General features: G+C 47.7%; 8 protein-coding genes across 8 annotated transcripts; 5 read left to right on the top strand and 3 right to left on the bottom strand.

Moving 5' to 3' along the window:
* Nucleotides 1-185: 185 nt before the first annotated feature.
* N7447_010545 (uncharacterized protein) lies at nt 186-461 on the bottom strand (the record flags this gene model as incomplete). Its single annotated transcript, XM_057234807.1, has 2 exons — nt 186-348; nt 403-461. 2 exons carry the CDS (start codon nt 459-461, stop codon nt 186-188), a joined length of 222 nt encoding a protein of 73 aa, XP_057081027.1.
* A 26-nt stretch (nt 462-487) lies between these two features.
* On the bottom strand, nt 488-950 carry N7447_010544 (uncharacterized protein; the record flags this gene model as incomplete). Its single annotated transcript, XM_057234806.1, has 2 exons — nt 488-719; nt 757-950. 2 exons carry the CDS (start codon nt 948-950, stop codon nt 488-490), a joined length of 426 nt encoding a protein of 141 aa, XP_057081026.1.
* Nucleotides 951-4,233: 3,283 nt separating this feature from the next.
* N7447_010543 (putative bZIP transcription factor (MetR)) lies at nt 4,234-5,588 on the top strand (the record flags this gene model as incomplete). Its single annotated transcript, XM_057234805.1, has 2 exons — nt 4,234-4,516; nt 4,999-5,588. 2 exons carry the CDS (start codon nt 4,234-4,236, stop codon nt 5,586-5,588), a joined length of 873 nt encoding a protein of 290 aa, XP_057081025.1.
* A 556-nt stretch (nt 5,589-6,144) lies between these two features.
* On the top strand, nt 6,145-7,310 carry N7447_010542 (uncharacterized protein; the record flags this gene model as incomplete). The annotated part of the gene is made up of 2 exons (XM_057234804.1): nt 6,145-6,267; nt 6,348-7,310. The coding sequence occupies 2 exons, from the start codon at nt 6,145-6,147 to the stop codon at nt 7,308-7,310; spliced, it is 1,086 nt and encodes a 361-aa protein (XP_057081024.1).
* Nucleotides 7,311-10,375: 3,065 nt separating this feature from the next.
* Nucleotides 10,376-12,344, top strand: N7447_010541 (MFS transporter; the record flags this gene model as incomplete). Its single annotated transcript, XM_057234803.1, has 3 exons — nt 10,376-10,791; nt 10,882-12,000; nt 12,062-12,344. The coding sequence occupies 3 exons, from the start codon at nt 10,376-10,378 to the stop codon at nt 12,342-12,344; spliced, it is 1,818 nt and encodes a 605-aa protein (XP_057081023.1).
* A 1,327-nt stretch (nt 12,345-13,671) lies between these two features.
* On the bottom strand, nt 13,672-15,119 carry N7447_010540 (uncharacterized protein; the record flags this gene model as incomplete). The annotated part of the gene is made up of 2 exons (XM_057234802.1): nt 13,672-14,937; nt 15,000-15,119. 2 exons carry the CDS (start codon nt 15,117-15,119, stop codon nt 13,672-13,674), a joined length of 1,386 nt encoding a protein of 461 aa, XP_057081022.1.
* An 825-nt stretch (nt 15,120-15,944) lies between these two features.
* Nucleotides 15,945-17,393, top strand: N7447_010539 (CENP-N/CHL4 family protein; the record flags this gene model as incomplete). Its single annotated transcript, XM_057234801.1, has 1 exon — nt 15,945-17,393. The coding sequence occupies one exon, from the start codon at nt 15,945-15,947 to the stop codon at nt 17,391-17,393; it is 1,449 nt and encodes a 482-aa protein (XP_057081021.1).
* A 572-nt stretch (nt 17,394-17,965) lies between these two features.
* Nucleotides 17,966-19,253, top strand: N7447_010538 (trafficking protein particle complex subunit 13; the record flags this gene model as incomplete). Its single annotated transcript, XM_057234800.1, has 5 exons — nt 17,966-18,032; nt 18,085-18,091; nt 18,150-18,273; nt 18,323-18,841; nt 18,960-19,253. 5 exons carry the CDS (start codon nt 17,966-17,968, stop codon nt 19,251-19,253), a joined length of 1,011 nt encoding a protein of 336 aa, XP_057081020.1.
* Between the last annotated feature and the right edge of the window lie 804 nt (nt 19,254-20,057).

Genomic DNA, 20,057 nt, shown 5'->3' with positions numbered 1-20,057 from the left:
GTGTACACATTTTTGCACGAGTTTAGATTTAGTCGCCACCGTCGCATCAGCCTACTAGTTCCTTTTTGCCAATATAACCTTTGAATATTTAATTTTGTTCAGGGTCAATAGGCGAACAGACAGGCGCATGTCATCTACACAGAACCGATGGGTGACATTCCTCGGGCTTACCCCCTAAGGGCAAATTATACAAGTGAAATAAATAAAACAAAAGGAAAAAGAAAAACAAGCATCGAACGCAAAGTTCGGTCAAGCCTTGGAGTGCCGTAGAAATCGTTAATCATGGACCAAGAGCTGTGTTCAGCAGTATCTCGAAGATGGCTGAAGACTTCCATAATTGCTACGAACCTGCAGTACATTAGTACGCAGAATTAGCAATCGAGAAAAGAACAAATTACTCACCCCTGACACTTGATATTAAGCTTCATGGCATTCTCCAATGTTTTCAAACTCTCACACATCAACCGTGAAAAGTTCTCATGATCTCTTATCCTGTTCCACGCCTGGACGGGCGTAATGTACCCATCCTAGCTAAGCTTGTCCGCCATCTCGCACAGCCTTTGAAAGACTTCTGCCGAAACCTGCCATCGTGAATCGCCGTCGAGGGTTGGGGGTGCAAGCTGTAGCAGTGTTCCTTGCGTTGACATGGCATGGCCTGAGGGATGTGTGCTTGAAATACGCGATAGCCATGGCCGTTCCAATCCCCAAATTTGTGAGCACTATGGTGGAAGATTAGTGGAAGATGCGGGTACTGACGATAAGACAAAGTTGACTCCTGTCTGAAACACCTCTTGTTCTGAAAGCCCGTCAAGGTCTTTGTCTATGTCATCTCCGGCATTTTCAGTCCTGTTGTTTTTATGCTCGCTCTTGTCGCCATTGTTCCCTGTTTGACTTGCGACAAACCGAAAGGACGAGCGATTTGACATAGATGATGGACCTCTTTGGCTCATCACTGACAAGGAATGGATAGTGATTCTCATATTTATAACATGTCCATGTGGGTTCTTACAGTGTGGATGATATTAGCGGTTGGGAATCTAGACGCGAAGGCTTGGTAAGTAGTCATTGCCTCAAATACAGTTACCTTGGCTGGGTAGGACTTCGGGTTTGACAGTTCCTGTGGAAGACTGTCTGCTGCGCAATAATGCCCCGGATGATCAGGTTGTTCTGATAAAAATCTCGAGGCTCATCCCTTTCCAGGTTGCCGCGAGGCGATTATATACCTGTGGACGTCTTCTCCTAGATGTTGAATAAACTTGTCATTTCCGTCGTGATGCTCACTGGAAGAATACTATACTAGCAGGATAAAGAAGAATTGGGATACCATTGCCCGTCATTGGGTTTGTCTTACTTCGTCAAACGGTTTGGCAGAGGTTGCTTTCGGGTTGTTTGCCACATTTGACACACCTAGCAAAAGACCCTTAGTACAAAATCAATACGTAGTCATTTGGCCAGCTGAGCAACGTGTCATCGACTTCTATATGGTTTATTCATATTCTGTGAAATCATAAAAGTGGGAATAAGTTCTCAAGAGCGTTGTAGTGTGACGTCTCGCAGGGTAACACTAAATCTCCAAATTCTGGCCGAAGAAACAAGAATGTTTGCAACAAGATTCGGCTTTAGGTCCATTTCTTCATATCTGCAATATGTAGCAATTCAAACAACTAAACGTTTTTGTTCTCGGCACCACAAAGCAAAAATACATTTCTGTCTGATGTTGAACCCTGTTTGTAGCGGCGAGTCAACTGCAACTAACTGCCGGGCCTTGGGCATACATGGCACCTATGTCTGCGCAAGTTGGCAAGACCTTATGGGACTTCTTTTGATTATCTCACTGTTTTGGGTATTTGGCATTTCAGAGTGAGCTCACGTTGCATGCACTATCTAGACCTATCTCCCCAGGGCTCTCATCCTTCCATCCATATATAACCGTCAAATATTGTCCAACCCATGGCTCAAAATACCTCTCACATTTATACATATGTGGGCGCGGTGGACCCAAAAGCCTACCGTAACTGGGGAGCATTTCGTTGAATTCAACATGCATCACGAACGTTGTAGACTTTCTAAACATACTCATTAACGACGGTAAAGTCATAGAAGGGTTTGCTTTGATCATCGATGACAGAAACAGAATTATCTTGGCTGGTTGCTATGTTATATTAGAAAAGCAGTCTATATATACAATCGAATACTGACTGAGAAATTTGGGCTTTGGGGAATATACAATAACCTTGCAGGGTGCTTTAATACATTGAAGTTACTATGTACTCGTCGCAGTTGCACCAGGTGCTGTTCTGTTGTACGGTTATTAGCCACGTCAACGATTCACACGTAATGCTGTCCCATCTTACCGTAATTGAAGAAGTGTATCAGCTAGAGCATTTCCTAGGAGAGTGTACAGAGCCCATTGCTGCTATCACTGCGTAAATCTCTAGAGGAGCCTGCATTGACCGCAATACGCTATTATAGCCATTCTCGGACATACGTTAGTAACGCCTTTTCCAACATCGGTGTCTCTACACTAAAGTTCCCGGTGATCAATTGATCGCTCAACCCGAGTTCCTAGCGAGATTTGTTCCAAAAAGGTTCGCGAACGATTCTTCTGTAGAGGTGAGGCTCAATGGGACAACAAAAAGGTATGTAAGATCTCTTTGCGAAATCGACTGCTGACAATACCAAATGGCAGAGGTAGACTATGATCAGCTGAGATACCCTAGATTGTTTTGCTTAAGACAGGAAATGGTGCCTATATTGATATTGAGATCATGACGGAACTATGTGTGACTAGACGTCGCGGACATGTGGATGTTAAGAACGTTCAACAAATAACTGAAATGCCCCGAGCTGGGAGTGGAGCGGCTTGGCTTGGCTAGACTTGAAGAGTGAAGGGTAGGATAAATTAAAGGTTTGCATAATAGGATAGAAAAGAATGCCATGACGTTGCGGGAACTATGACAGCATCACGTTGCAGGATCTACAATCTACGCTTTATGTATATTAGTGTGGGGATAGTACCAAGAAAATGATTCCGCATGCTATGCACATTGTATCCACCATTGGAACAAGAGTGCTCATTGTTGCATCGAATTGGTGATTCCCAATAAGTTAGGAGTTGGACTTAGTTTTATTCCTCATAGAGCCACTGGCCAGTGCACCGAGATCAGGGCTAAACCGCATTGAGTTTGAATTTTACCCTTGTAAAAGTCTGTGCTTGAGGATCAGCAAAGATCTCACTCATATAGCGTTTTAGTATGTTTGTATGGCAAGGTTGAAACACATAATTCCCAGAGTTGGGAGTAGACAGATAAGGCATTAAAATGACCTATGCTGATGAATAATTCGGAGGCACTTCGGAAAAACCAGGAATAACTTAAACCTGAACACGAAGGGCGTTGCTCAAGGGCTGGTTCCATGCTGACCAAGCTGTGAAGGCTCACCAATCAGAGGTTGCAGACCCCGATTTCGGGGGCCCATTTCGGTGTCCGTTTTGTGTGGGAGCCGCGTTTGTCGCTCTTAATGAAAATGCTACTGCCGAGGAAAATGAGGCATTGGAGGATTGGAGGAAGAGGGTAATGCGTGATTCGTGCAGTATTCATCTCATATCCTAGAATGTATGTTGTATGCAATAAAATACATTGGAATAATTATATATACAGGATCATCGTGGAATTGCCTAATTCGAAAATGGAAACGTGGAACCGAATATTTAAACTCGGTGGGCTCCGATCCTCGGCCTTTGATCAATTCATTTCTATCAGATTTTAGACATATTGACTTAGAGCATGGGAAGGAATAAAAAGGTAGGGTAAATCGGAAGAGAAAGTGAGTAGTAGAATTAATTATAGAGTATTTCCAGGATCACAATCTCCCAGTATATCCGGATCGGGAAGCAGATGAAGGCAAATCGGGAGATTAATCATCATCCACCCCTCCGGCCCCGGGCTTCCCCCCCACTGAACGTTCAAAGAAAAAACCCACTTGTGGCCCCAACTTCTGTCTCCTTCTCTCCAGCTTCTATCCTACAATATCGCCAAATTCACGATTCACTCGAATCGAAATACAGTCACCTCGCAACAGGTGCTTCGACATCTATCGCACTCGCGACGAATTCGCACCGGGCCGCATTCGGTATCTGAGTCACGTCTGTCCGCCTGCGCAACGCGCATTTCCACACAGTTCATCGGCATCTGCCTCAACTGATTGTACCGGGAAAACGGGAAAGCCTTCATCATGGCCAACTACAACGGGCGTCGCATGCCAAACTTCTCGCAATACCTCGATGACTTGAACGCAATTCCATCGCCGTACGACCAGGCCCAGCAGCAGCAACAGCAGCAGACTACCTTCAACGATGAGGACCTGGCTCTGTTCACCAATACCGAGTTCTTCGAGTTCGACAAATTTACCGACTTCGGCGGTCTGCCTTCATTCCCAGAAGACAGCAAGACACACGAGGCCGTCTCAGACCAATCCGCACAAAATGACGATCTGAAGTTCTTGGATTTCCTGAATGGTAAGTGTGGCTGATTTCGGTTTCTTTCGCATCGCTGGTTAGGTAGTCCCGAGTCCTGAGCTGCATGGCTTTCCCCTGATCACACCATACCCCGCGGACTTATTCACACAACCGTGTCCATGGGACCATTGTCTATTGGTTGCCTTATGAATTCGTCATTTATGCCTATTGCACGAGTCATGTCTTGGCTGGCATTTTATGGCGCTTCCTGCGCTTCATACCCTGAATATCATCCCATGCCCTTTCACAGCTATGACCTCCCGCCTCGAAAAGTTTGAGCCCTGCATGTCATCCTTCCCGTTACCCTAGCAGGGTTTTTCCCACTCAAATTTGACTTTCGTCGTTGGCGTGAATCCTCTCCGCTATTACGCCATTTCACGTGATCGGCATCCCTGCTCGGACTCTCGGACTGCCAGCTACTCATCGGAAGACCCAAACCTGCGATGTGGATATTGTGAAATTGAATGCTAATATCTTTACAGCAGAGGGACTCAATGGCATGTCCGATTACCAGCCCGACCTGACCGGCAATGCCCAGGTGCCCATGCACAATGCCCACTTTTCGGCAGTTCCGTCCGTTCCTAATGGGCCTGTGGCCGCGAACCAGGCATCCATTCAGCCTGCCCCAGTCAACACCGCCTTAAAGGTCGCTCCGGCTCCATCATCGGTTTCTAGGTCACCTTCCACGCCGATTACCGGCACCAAGCGCAAGAACTCGTCCAACTCAACCCAGGAGAGTGCCGAGGAGGCTAGTCGCCATATGGCCGAGGAGGACAAGCGCCGCCGTAATACCGCTGCTAGTGCTCGCTTCCGTGTGAAGAAGAAGCAACGTGAGGCTGCTCTCGAGCAGACCGTCAAGGAGACCACCGATAAGAACGACATTCTTGAGGCTCGCGTGTCTCAGCTCGAGCTGGAGAATCACTGGCTCCGTGGTCTGATCATGGAGAAGAACGGTGCCGACGAGCAGTCCGAGCAAGACATCTCGGATATGTTCAAGAAGTTCTTGGCCTCACAGAAGTCTGATGGCTCAAGTATCTCCGACCTCAAGCACGGTGTGAGCACTACTGTATAAAGCATTACTCAATGCTAAAAGAAGAAAAAATCGGCAAAATTATCGAAAAAAAAGAAACCCGAGTCTTATTTGATTGCCCTCCTACTCTACTCTGCTGCTTCAGGTGGTGACTGTCCTGGGCTTTTCCCTGTTAGTCCCACGTCACTATCTTTGATTTCTTGTTCATAGTATTCTTTTCCAGCCATGTTATTTTCTTTGTTATTAGCAGTCAGAGCCACTGCGGATTTACTTTACCGTCTGCAGGTCGAGGGGGGTGGTGGGTGGATGAGTGATGATCTCTTCACGTAGTTTAAGTATTTTAGAGTTATTCATACGTTTCAGCCCAGCCTTATGTTTGTCGAACTGGTGTGAGTTATACATTGGAACCAAACCCATATTCCCTTTACTTCTATATACTGCAACTTATACGGAGTACGGAGTTCGGAGTAGACCGACATAGCTTGGCATTAATAGCCGACTGATCCACCCAGGAAGCTCCACACCCTGGCTTTGCAGAACGACGAAAGAGGGAAGATTATTGTCTACTCCCATCCCCATCCGACAGAAGTATTAAGAAATGCTAGACTTCCTCAAACGCGCCCTGCGTAAACCACGTGCAAACGTGTACGGTCTAGACCATGCCGTCCTCAACATCCAGCTTCCACAACAGAGTATGTGGATGAATATGGGGTATTGGGAGGTAAATCCACCCAAATAAAGACCATTTAAACAATCGTCTCGCCAAATAACATTTTGAATCCACATTGACCCACTTCATAGTACACAAACGACTTCCCAGAAGCCTGTCAAGCGCTCCTAGATCAGGTTCTCACGGCTGCGCTGTCAACGGAGAAGGCGGCTGCCTTGAGAATCCTGGATGTAGGGTGTGGCTGTGGTGATCAGTCATTGTACCTGACGAAAATGTTTGACGGCTCTTCCTCTACATCCCAGTCCGGTCCTGAATCTGGGACTGGGGCCAGGACGGCAACCCCCGCCTCTGTCATCAGTACCCAGTCAGATATCCAACCACTGGACTCAGGCCTGCGGTCTCGCCACAGCAAGATTAAGCCACAATTTCCCTCTTTGCTACGCCTAGACTCCTATATCGGAATCACGCTGGAGCCTGCACAGGCCGCGCTCGGCTCAAGCCGCATTCGCCGTATGGAGCGAGACAGCGAGGAATTTATCCAGGCAGATATCTTCTGCGCGGATGCCGCGGTCCCGAGCTCTTGGACTGGGGCGCTGAGGAAATCAATCATTGCCCTCGAAGACGCGTCCACCAAACAAAATGAAAATGAAGACACATCCACCTGGCTCCTGGCCCTAGACACAATGTATCACTTCCGCCCTTCACGGCTACCTCTCTTAACCTATGCACACAACTCCCTCAGTGCCTCGTTCATGGCCTTCGACATGATACTATCTAACAGTATAACCTGGTACGAAAAGATCCTCCTCCGACTCGTGTGCTGGTGCACGAACTCACCATTCGGGAATTTCATTTCTGAGAAGGAATACGTGGAGCTACTCGTTACCGCTGGGTATAATCCTACTTCTATTGAGATCCGGGATGTCTCGCAGCACGTGTTTGGGGGGCTAGCGGGTTTCATTAAGCGCAGGGTTGAGGAGGCCAGGCCTTTTGGGATTAAAATGGGGAAGTATCGTGCGGCGAGCTTTGTTTTCGAGTGGTGGTCTAAGGGGAGGATTGTTCGGGGGGTTGTAGTTGTTGCGAGAAAGGAGTGAGAGTCTGGATGGTCCAGTGGTCTGTCTTGTGTGGTGCTAATATGGTATTAGCCCGTTACCTTTTTTAAGAAAAAGAGACCCGGTAGAGTAACACATCCTCGAACAGTCGTTACGCAGCCTTTTTTCAGTGGATCCTCTCATCCACGCAGCCTAACTTTGGCTGCATGCTGTTGAAGATCTCAATAGATTAGTCCCCTTGGGGTGTCGATTGTGCATTTTCATCGTCCGAGTGGGTCATTTAGTATAGGTAAAATTTGGCGCAAGTTTTTGCTTGCTATGATGTATATAGCAGTTTTTTGCAGAAGATATTATTCTCGTTTTCAACACCTTCCCTACCTACCTACCTAGGTACCGCCTTATGAAACCTGACTCGTCAGGCATGCAGCCCAGGCTGACCTTATCAGACCTCCGAGTAAACTTGACAACATTGAAACTCACTGGCTTCAGAATCTCAGGACAACACAAATACCAAGTCCTCTTCTTAAGATATCGACTTGAGTTTGGTCCCGATTATTTGCTCGGCGTCATGGCACGGTCCGCGGATTTCTCATGCGCGTCGAGCAATTTTGTTGACGCCTCACTCATGCCAAACAAAGATCAAAAAGTTTCACATGTCACTGCCGATCATCCCAAGGTGGGTCTTCGTCAAGTTTCTCGGGTGTTTTCTTCTGTGTCTTCATCAATGTAGACTCATCTTACGATCAGATGTGACAACTGACAATAGCTTATTTTCATATTCATCTGGATGATTCTTATACAATGAAGCAGCCCATCTTCGGGAACGACATGTCCCATTCAATGTTACGGCTCTTAAAAATTCGGTTCCAAGCCATGTAGCCATAGAAAGATCACCCAACTTTCCAAGATGAGCGAAGGCGGTTTCAATCGAATGCTCATAGCTACCATGGAAGACGGATTCCAAGCCATTGTCAAAATCCCATACCGGGGCACAGTGCCAAATACATACACCACTGCTAGTGGGGTCGCTACTCTCACCTTTCCCCATTCAAAAAAATACTAGTGCCTAAAGTCCAGTGCCTAAAGTCTACGGCAGGTCTTCAACGACGCACAATCCAATTGGATTGAACATATTGTCATGGAATGTGCATGGCGCATTGCAACAGCTGAAAATAACTGTTCGAATATGTCAGAACCTAATCGCCAGGCTTTTGTGGACGATGTTCGATATTCCTTTTGCTACTATAGGCAGGCAGGCTTTACTTCAAAAGCGATATTCCCACTAATCCGCAGAGCAGATTCTACACGCCGGGTACGCCAGGCGAGACTAACGACGCTAATTTCTACTGTATTGGGCCTGTCGCGGACTGTGGATTTTGGCATGGGCGACGACAGCGGTTGACTTAGACAAGGGCCCATGTATGTCTGATCAATTGAGGATGGTGACGTTTTCGCTCACTCGACCCTTTGCCTACATTCAGGAAACGACCCAACACACTGCCTGCTTGCTACCGCGCAGAAGGAACTCCAATGGACAGTAGATTTTAGAAAGAGAATCAAACGCTTCCCTTGCAGTCTCGAGTTTCCAGGTGCTGCGTCTCAACATGATTATCTAGCGCTTCTTCGCAAGTATATGGCAGTGGCTCCTTACCTTCTGCCCATAGACCCCGGGAATGTGTCAAACCGACCAACACTCCGTCACCCCGGTATCTCACCTTGCGTCTCGTGTGTTGATGCATACCGATACTGACCATCAATGTAGACTTCACATTTGCCAATGTCGTCGTGGTACCAGACACATTTAGGATAACATCCACGATCGACTGGTAGCACACGATCATCCTTCTATTATCTCTTATTGCTGGACACTTTAAATGCTCCAACATCATCCACCAGCCAGCCTTGAGGATCTAGAACCAGGAACTAAACCACTCGGATATGCCGAGATGAACCCCCAGGAAAAAGCTGAGATTGACTATCACCTTCAAATAAGCTACATATCCTATCGATATCGCGTATCCAATAGCGCAGTCAACAAACAGCACCTAGGAGCTCTACGCAACCCGCTAGTCTTCTTACACCAGCAGCTTGTGAAATACTTTGGGGGCTAATGGTGGGGAGACCACACAACTCTGCGTGGCGCGCTGATGTATCTAAAGAGTGGAGGGCAACCTTGGGCGCAATTGCCAATGCCTGACGTGATGAGCTCCACATTTCAGAAAATGGCTGGGTGGATAATGACTTGTATGACTTTGCCGTTGAGAGGAATAAACCTTTGGGTTTGGACTTTATGGAAGTTTGTACGGAAGAGGAACACCAAAAATTTGAAGAGGGATGGTCGTTCCAAGATCAAGAAGTCTGAGACATTTTTCATTCTATATCATATGTGCGGAGTACTCCGTTGGGAGTATTATATACTAGTGGGCTTGCGTGTGGGCCATATATGCCCAATCTCCACTCCCCTGGAGGGTGTATGGTACGATGTACACAAAGTGTATAAAATCTATTGTACAATACAATGATATTGTACAATAAAGTACTAAAATCTCTGCTCGGTCATATGAATTGTATATAATAATATCCTTAATATAGCAGCATATGCAAGCCTCCCGAGCTCGTGGCGCCCTGATTCATGATGACGTAAAGAGGCGGTACCTCCACAGCCAGGTACTTCGGGGCCGAGATAATTTCATTAATTTCTGCCTGAGCTCACTTCTAACGAAGAAAAAAACTATATGGCGATTTGGCTATTCATATTTGCAAATCGTCAATATACATTATAACATATCTCGATATATGTTATCTTGGTTGTTAGGAATATTGAAGTTCTACTGCTTCCGTTTTACCCGATAAGTTCGGCAGTTATCCCAAGTTGAAGCCGCTAAGTGGTGGGTCTAGGCGATCATAGTTGCATTCGGCGCTCCTTTTTTTTGGGAAAAGTTTTTATAAACAAATTGCAAAAAAGACTTTTCCCCTACATATTTAAGGCACCCTGTACCTTTCCGATCTCTCTGACAGTCCCAACGGGGAAAAAGATACTGCAGCCAAGAAGATCTGCGAGATCGGCCAATAATCCCCGAATTGATAAAGCGGTCACCGCTGGCAATATGGCCGATCAGCTGCCTGAGACTGAAGCTTCACATCTATCGAGCGAAAAACCACGGAACTCGGCTGAAATAGAGAGACCTGCCTCTCCAGGCTCTATTGGATCGTCGACTGGCTCGACCAGCTCCTTTGAATATGACCCGCAGATACATAGGCTGCAATCGCGGAACACAGAGGTGGACTTGGAACGTCATCGGACTGGGGAATCGCGCGCATTGAGCAGAACCGAGACGCAACGCGCCCAGCATGCGCTCACCGTGGGTGAGAGTCTTCGGTCACGACCGTCGCGAACTCCATTGCCAGCTTTTGGTGGGGGCAAGCCTTACCCTCCACCTCTGCCTGCACGGGAGGATTACGTTGTGGAGTTCGATGGGCCAAATGACCCGTTGTACCCGCTAAACTGGCCTGTGAAAAAGAAGTGAGTCGTTCGTTTCACCATGAATTTTCATATCCGACTGCGCATCAAACACGCAACGTCCATCCTCCAATACTAACATCCCCAATCCAGATGCTACATTAGTGCCATCCTCGCCTTCACCAGTATCTGCTCCACTTTCGATTCCGCCGTTTTCAGTGCTTCATCAAGAAATGTGTCGAGTCATTTCAGCGTCGGCCTCGAAGTCGCCGTCCTCTCCAGCTCTCTATACATCATCGGCTACGCCTCGGGTCCCTTGATATGGGCTCCCCTATCCGAACTCAAGGGCCGTCGTCTTCCCATTGTTATCGCCATGTTCGGATTTGGCGTCTTCAACATCGCAGTCGCTGTCGGCAAAGACTTACAAACAGTCTTGATTTGCCGATTCTTCTGCGGTATCTTCGGCAGTTGTCCCTTGGCAGTTGTAGCTGCTGTGTTCTCTGATATCTGGGACAACCGCACCCGTGGTGTTGCCGTTGCCATTTTCGGCGCGACGGTGTTCCTAGGCCCTCTCCTGGCACCTTTCATCGGAGGCTTCATTAATATGTCTTATCTCGGCTGGCGCTGGACCGCGTACATCCCCGCGTTTATGGGCTTCGGCGCTTTCTTTCTAAATCTTGTCTTCCTGAAGGAGTCATACCCCCCTGTTGTCCTTGTGGAAAAAGCCGCGGAGCTGCGTCGCCGGACTAAAAACTGGGGAATCCATGCGAAGCAAGAGGAAATCGAGGTCGATCTTCGAGAGCTGATCATAAACAACTTCTCTCGCCCGCTTCGCCTGCTGATTAATGAGCCGTTGATTCTAGCTGTCACTATCTACCTGAGTTTCATCTACGGGTTACTCTATTGCTTCTTGACCGCCTACACCCTGGTCTTCCAGGGTGTTTACGGTATGAACGCTGGTGTTGGAGGTCTCCCACTCTTCGGCATGGTGGTGGGTCTGTTCATGGCCACGTCTTACATCCTCTTCTCTACCAAATCTTACAACAAGAAACTCGACATGAACGGTGGTGTCCCCATCCCCGAGTGGCGTCTCCCACCGGTGATGGTCGGCGGTGCTCTCTTCGCTGCCGGGCTCTTCTGGTTTGGATGGACCGGCTTCAGTGGTACCGTCCACTGGATCGTGCCCACCTTGAGTGGCCTATTTACTGGATTTGGCCTTCTAGTCATCTTCATCCAATTGTTTAACTACCTGATTGACACGTATCTTATGTTGTATGTCATAATCCCCATTCCTCAAACTGTCTTGTGGGCTTATCTAATGTACTATCTACAGTGCCGCATCGGCTATCGCAGCAAACACATTCTGCCGCTCAATGGTAGCAGCAAGCTTCCCACTTTTCTCACGTCAAATGTTCAATGGCATGGGTATACAGTGGGCTTCTACACTTCTCGGATGCGTCGCAGCCGTCCTTGTTCCGATTCCCATTGGATTCTACTTCTTCGGCAGGAGACTGAGAATGAAGAGCAAGTTCGCGCCATTCTATGAAGCTGTCCAGGAAGGACACGCAGCTGAGGAAGCCGAAGTGCAGGCGGAGGAGGCTGTGCACCAGCAATGAGCATAATGGGCTTGTTCTTGTACGTGATCATATTCCCATTAGGGAAACGTAATTATAAAAAGTGTATATTTAGCGGCTATATCTCTACATCTCTTAATGAACCAACCTTGATTCAAACGCCTCCAACTCTGAGTATAGTAGTACCTACCATAGTGCCTTGTCTATAGGTCTTATCTCAACTTGCAATAATCCCATTCTTTGCCGAGGACTTCAGCCAAACATGCCACAGGATCGATTTACCTCACCCCCCTGGCGCGCTACTTTCTCTGTGTCCATCTTGCCCATCTTGACGACAGATAGTTACGCAAAACTAACCTTTCAGCGGGGAATTGGAGAAACGTTGGCATATCTTCACATTGGGGGCTTCCCGTGCGCCGAAGGCAGCTGCTATTGATATTATATATATGAACAGCAGTTGATGATTAGATTTGGGTACTCCACAACCACTGCAATTCCTGTTCAGCTTTGCCGCGTGGCGGAACACAACCTGGCTGTTGCTTTGGGCAGCGTGCCGATCTATCTACTAGTTTGCAGCATTATGAATCTTGCACTGCTGCGCCGTGTACTGCCGCGCTACCGGCTTGCTGTGGTGGGGCGTGTGTTGATATGACGACCGACGTGGAGCATTGCGGATTGTGTAGTATAGCTGTACGTGCTTTTCCCCTTCGCATCGGATCTCCAAATGCAAGACACTGGATGGGAATACTAACTATTGTTTCCTTTGACAGTGTGACTTCGGACTGGGAGGTGGAGGTTGCGTTGACGGCAATTGCATCAACTGCCCTACGAGTAAGGCTTTCTGTCAATTGTCGAAAACATGTGTAAGTTTTCAAACTGTGCCTCTGTAGGACCCTGAACTAATTTCCGAGACTAAGTGCCCGGGCTGCTTCATGTGTATCAATACTGGTCCTCTGCATGGATGCTGCGGGCCATTCAATATCTGTCTGCCAGGATCCAATCATCTCGGTGATCCCATATGTGTAAGGGACGCATTAGACTCACCCGATTCGGCCTTCTGACTGGTGTAAAACAGTTTCCATTGCAATGTACTCTTATTATCGCCTATCTGATTTGTATAGGATTCTAGGTTGAGCCTTGTGGTGGGTTCGAGGTGGAAAAAGGCAGCGAGAAGGCGGGTCTGAATATATGGCCGGTGGACCACAGATTGTAGCGCATTTATACATCATGGCAAAAGTCGGATGTTCATGATGTGTTTATTCACATTGTATATGCTATGTATAATGAATGTGTCCACTGGTATATTAACATTTATAAATGCCGAAAATAAATATGCACATGCAAATCTCGTCATTGTCTTGACAGGTCGTTATAAAGAGGACTCTTTCATCCAAGGCACCTCGACATCAAGAGCGCTTGCCACCCTAGTCGCGGAAGCGAGACACCCCTCGAGCAGGACCATCCCGTCCCAGCACCAGCCACCAACCAGCCAGACATTACCATCTCCATTCCGCCAGAGCTGACTTTTCTCGTCCCCAGATTTCTTCTGACCGAAAATCTGGTTAACCACTTGTCTGCTGGTCGTCGATCGCAAAACACGAGTGAATGTGGCAGTGTGCAAGATCTTCTCAGGGTCAATCGGAGTAACAGGATACGTCGTGATAAGAGCGGATGAGGGATGTTCATGAACGGTCTCAGTCACCGTATCATTTGAGCACATATGGAGTGGGTGAGGTGCTGATTCACCGGATTTCAAGGACACTTGCGCCCAGAGGGATTTGCTAGAATCTAGAATCCGGGAAAAGTCGCGGTGCACAACGGATTGAACGGTCGTTGTGGGAACGGCCTTCATTGCGCTTCGGAGAGGCTGGAATATTGCGCCAACCACGTCAGGCGTCACGGCCAAAACGACATGGTCAAATAGCCGTGAGCTGGTCTGGCCATCACGGGTATCTGTCCAGCTCACTTGAACCTTTGCGCCAACATTCTCGACGGCCGTCACCTTCATGCCAAGTTTATACGTCAAATCTTCAGACAGCTTTTGCTCAACATGCTGGACGCCACCAAGAACAGTGTAGTGATGTTTGCGGAAGGTCCGTCTCCCATAATCGACCAGATCAAGAGCAGGGAAATCCATGAGCGCGTCGTGTGAGCAAGTCGCAACGCTCGCGAAGACCGGCAGGAAGTAATGTTTCACGTAATAGCTGGGTAACATAATTCGCTCCACGTATTGACGCAGAGATTCCTCCGTGCCAGAAGACTCTAGCGTTTTGGGCGCTACAAAGAAGCAGCAGGCTTTGAACCAATAATAGCATATTGCCAGGTAGCACACCTCGATCAGCCACCCAGTCCATGATAACCCCTTCGGACGCAGAGGAGGTAGTTGATGGTTATTTGAGGAATGCATGTAGTATGGAGAGGTTTGTTCTGAGGCATTGTCCGGTAGTGTCGACAGGGAGTAAATAAACCGTAACGAGCCATATGGGATGCCGAAATAATCATACATTCGTTTGAGACTTTCGTAGTATCCCTCGGCGAATGTGCGCATAGGAAGATCGAGGCGTTCGGGCTTTGAGTCTCCCCCATTCTGGTCCGTGAGATTGTATGATGCGGAGTCGAGAGAAAGTTTGTCTTGCTGCGTGTTTTTGTCGAAATTAGTTCAAGTTCATGTGTACAGTATCGCAGGGGAAACTTTACCTTTTCAAATACTTGCACGTTAAATCTCCCCCTAGGATCATTCCTGAGCATGTATGCTACAACTAGCCCAGCCATCCCCGTGCCAATCACGGCAACATTTTTGCGTTCATTCGCCTCCATAATAAAGAAGGGAAAGATTGATTCACAGTAAAAAAAAAGAGATTGTAAATGCTCCCTATTGAGACAGAGCCTTCGAAGCGTAGTTCAAAATTCGCTTAAAACAAAAGACCATGGGCATCTTGCAACTTTCAACATTTCAACCTTGGGCCAAAGTGACCCACATTTTTGTCAGCAGATCCAGGCCTCGGTATACATAAATTCTTGTGCATTACATATCCCACAATGCATATGATACCATATCAGCATATTATTGGTGAGTACAAATGTACATTATCTTTCAGGTACTGGTGTAACTTTCAAACCCCACTAGTAACGAGATGAGCGAAGTACAACATGTCTTCTTCATTCTAGAAGGATACATAGGTCTTCATCGTGAAATAATTAAGAATTTTCAATCCTCTGCTTCTGTACTGTACGACGGAGAAATAGAGGAAGTAAATACCATTAAAGAAATAAGGAAGGGTCGATAAAGATCTTTGTAGGTACAAGAGAAAAGGAACCAAGAGGAAGTACAGCTTACAAAGTCCATAGATCAAACTAAAGCGAATAACCTGAGATAAGTCAGGTGACCTCTCACCAGATGGCCTCCATGGATCGTGGATGAATCCATGGATCGGCATCCAGGTGACATAATCAGATGACCTCAATCCTTATCAGCTTATCGACACGTGCATGTTTGTTGACGGTCGATTTTGTAATTTGGAAAGAACTTGGGCAAGCACGGGAATATATCAAGATATGGATTTAGAGGCATGCGCCTGCCATTGATTCAAGACGATTTCGAATATCGCCCGGTATTGTATCAATACCTTGTCAACTACAGCCATGGCGCGTCTTAAAACAGTTCGCGCCCCAACAACAGCCAGTCTTCCAAATAACCTCCGCATTCCCTCGTCGACTCCGTCCCTCACAAAATCACTGGGAAAGCTATCCAGACAAGCACTACTGGACCTTGCATTTACATGGCTTGACGATCGCAACATCGCCTCATTCCCACCATACCTACAGGGCGACGAAGCAGATGGCCCCGACGATGACGAAGCCCTCCCCTACCCCGCGGGTGAGACAATCGAAGAAGTTCGCCAGGTATATGAAGACCTACAGGACCGAAAGGGCGCAAAGCGCGAAGTTCTCGAACGAATCCTGGAAGGCGATTGGCGACATGGAATCACACTGCGCCAGTTGGCCATGGCGGACCTCCGCTACATGGACGACCACCCCGCCAGCCTTCGATGGACCGCACTCGAGCTCAGCCGTATCGATGCAAATCGCAGCAACTCCAAGAAACTGCCACCAGATGACTGGTCCGGTGCGGTACCGCGCATGCAAGCGGCAACATTTGTGCAAGGCCTCCAACGAGAAATCTCCCCATTGGTCAAGGCCCATTACCACCTCGCCCACTCAGCAACGCTGCCACTAACTTTCCTACGTATCTTTGTTGTTGATTCCCCGTATCAATCTCCTCGGCAGGCAGCCGAGATCTTTACCGACTCTTCCCGAGTCATCTACGTCGCTTTCCCGGATAGTTGCCCTTACGTCTACACTTCCATAGCAGCATCCACCGGATCCAAATCTGCTCCTTCAGCAAGCTCAGTGGCTACTGATACTCGAACTCTTCAGCGTCTGGTGCGCGATTCTATTCCCAAAGCTTTATCCCGCCCACAGGAACGATTCACTCTGCAGGCAACATCCCTGGCAGCAAAGAATCTGCCTACACTTCTAGCCCTCCGCGGACCGGGACGATCAACGGCATCAAATGGTGCCTTTAGCATCTTTGCAGACGCCGCCATTGAAGGAAGTCCGTTGGACCCTCGACCTTCCAATACTGTCCCACCTGAAGAGCATATCGAAGCGAGTCATTCCGACCCAGCAGAAGGCAAAGAAAATACAAATGGCTCAGCGACCAAACGAAGATCCAGCAGTATCGATACATATCCACTCTCCCCTGATTCAAAGAAACGGCGTCTGGCCATCCACTCCCGATTCGGAACATTGGGACAATCACTTGCCCCAGCACCGCTGGACCGTCTTGATATCCGACTCCTCGATAAACCAGGGTCCAGCGAGGAGCCAAATGATGATGTTGATGATTCTGCGTCTACGTTACCTGCGGTGTCACTCACTTTCTCCGGCTCCGACGTCATCGGCGGGATTCACAAACTTGCCGAATTAGGCATCGTTGACCCTGAGCGTATGCCGTCGTGGATGACTGGTGAGGAAGGCGTTAGTGTCGCGACTGTGCGACGTGGTCAGCGGCTTCAAAGGGATATATAGAAGAATATGTGTTTGGTGTTCTTGGATTTTGGGGAGTTGAAAACCTTCGTGCTTTCTTGTTTCTTGGGCAATTGGGGCTTGGTATGATACCCGGATTTGAGATGAATAGATCATTTTTGTTGCTTTCTTGTCATATTTAGCTTTGCCAACAGTGTAAATAAATTTTGTAACATGTCCTAACTAAGTGTAGTAGTTAACTAGCAAGTAAATGTAGTCTACATTCGAGGTTGGAGATTGTAAAATGGTATCAAATTCATTTGGGAGATGTGTTAGAACAGAAAGGAATTGACTGGTTTGCAACAATTGTACACATCCATGTGTGGTCAGGCAGTAAGAAGAGATATCAACCTTGGAAGTCTTGCGTGATGATGCTATAGGAAAGAGTGGTCGTTTGCACTATTTGCACTGTTTGTTTGGGGGAAGCTTCGCTATCGCTATCAGCTCGTGGAGAACTGTGGACTGTCCCTCTTCATCAACAAGATGACGCTATACTGCAAATCCCAGGATCACAGCTGATTCTTTGCTCCATTTTCACTTTTCCTCTCTAGAGCTGATCCCCGAACTTACTCAACATGTCACGTCCACGGGCTTTGTCGGGCGCTGATGCCCCAAAGGAACCACATGCGGTCTCTCTCAAAGGTATGTGAATACAACCATAATTGGACCAGTAAGCTAATTATTAATTGATTAGTGTTGCGGTAATTCCAATTATCCATACCTTCGTGTTGATGGCAGCTCCTGACTTTCAATACACAGCCTCGCGCGACCGTCATTTTCTTATCAGTATCCGCTCCCAACGTCGAACACCATAATCTCCACGAAAGCCTCACTGAGCTATCCATCCGGTGACTCTGATGATCAATTTATTTTAGCGCCTCTTGTGAGACGGTCATAAAGCCCCCAAGGAAACTGCCCACTAACGGTAATAGCTTACTCTACCTCCCTCCTTCGGATCCGTCTATGTCGGAGAAACCTTTGGATGCACACTCAGTGCGAACAATGAGATTGATGATGATGACAATGAGAGAGTCCTTACATCGGTGCGCGTTGTTGCGGAAATGCAAACACCTTCGTCAGTCGCGGCACTGGAGCTAGAGCCACCCAGCGACGCTGCATCAACAGATGGCCTTAAGATCGGCGAGTCTTTACAAAAGATCGTACGGTTTGATTTAAAGGAAGAAGGAAACCATATACTAGCTGTCAGTGTCAGCTATACTGAGACAAAGATTGACTCAGACTCGCAGGCAGCTAGTGGCCGGGTCAGGACCTTCCGCAAGTTATACCAGTTTGTGGCACAGCCCTGTTTAAGCGTTCGGACCAAGGCATCCGAACTTCCACCGCTCGAGGTAGATAATAAGTCACTCGGTCCGTACGGGAAAACGAGGTTACTCCGGTTTGCCCTGGAAGCGCAATTGGAAAACGTGGGCGAGGGCACGGTGGTAATTAAGGTATGAATTTCCTATTGATTCCCAGCAAATGGGTGGATTTTCCACGAAGCGCAGCTGTACCTGTAAAACGGGCTGGACGGGAATCTCAACAATTTGGCTAACGTTGGGGGATGGACAGCAAACAAAACTAAATCCCAAGCCACCGTTCCAATCAAAATCGCTAAATTGGGACACAATAAATCCGGACATGTCACTCGCAGCACTACCCACACTCAATCCACGAGATGTCCTACAGGTAGCATTTTTGGTGGAACAAGAAGAGGGCCAGAATGAGGGACTTGAAACTCTCCAGAAGGATCTGCGACGGGACGGTCGTGCCACACTGGGTCAGTTGTCGATTGAATGGCGTGGGGCCATGGGGGACAAAGGGTTCCTAACGACGGGAAACCTAATGAGCCGGAAACGCACTTGAAACGCGGTGTGCAACCAAGAGTTTCCGCTACAGTATCACGATATGGACGCCGAGTTGTATCGGTGCATCCAGCCGCCGAGTTGCATGGAGGGGCCGCAAGGGCGGTTTGTACACATTTCCAATAATCCACTTACACAATATTACCATTGGCATTGGTAGCAGTGTCCTAAATTGGGGTGTCCAGTGTAATCTGTTGGGCTTAGAGTATATCCACACCGTAGGCTCACGAGTACTGCCTGAGGCTCTGGAATGAGGCCCGATGTATTGGCCTGGCGCCACTCGCACGGGGCGGAAACCGCCTTGCCATGCAGCCGACGCTTAATTTTTGTCGCACGGCAGTTGCCTCCCGGCAAGGAAGCTCCGGGGCTGGACATTGGCACAGTTTTGGTCGGGTATTCATTTGCTTCCCCATAGGGCATGCAGAAAAGAAAATAAAACCACAGGAATTCGTCCTCGGCCCAAGGCCACGTATTTTACGGGATGTCATATATCGAAATTTTATTTTGGGTATACATGTAAAGTCTCTTAGGGCTTAGGCAATGTTATGGAGTTATAGAAGGAGTCTAGACTCTGGTTGATGCCCTATCTACTCTGTATGGAGTGAAAGATCATTATCTACAATATAATGTCTCACACGGACGTCTTTCTATTTTAGTACGTTCTTCTATAATTGGATTTTTCTTTTTGCGAAGATAGAGCTGATTTGCTCCACCGCCTCTTCTGATATACTGTCGTAGTGTACGGAGTATGCAAGTACTAATGTACATCGGGGAGATGGTTCGAATAACCTTGCCTATATTATAA

This window comes from Penicillium robsamsonii, assembly GCF_028829455.1.
Source record: "Penicillium robsamsonii strain IBT 29466 chromosome Unknown utg000007l_segment0_segment0, whole genome shotgun sequence".
Classification (NCBI taxonomy): domain Eukaryota; kingdom Fungi; phylum Ascomycota; class Eurotiomycetes; order Eurotiales; family Aspergillaceae; genus Penicillium; species Penicillium robsamsonii.
Note: the sequence above shows the minus strand (reverse complement) of the source record. Positions and strands in the feature narration are given on the sequence as shown.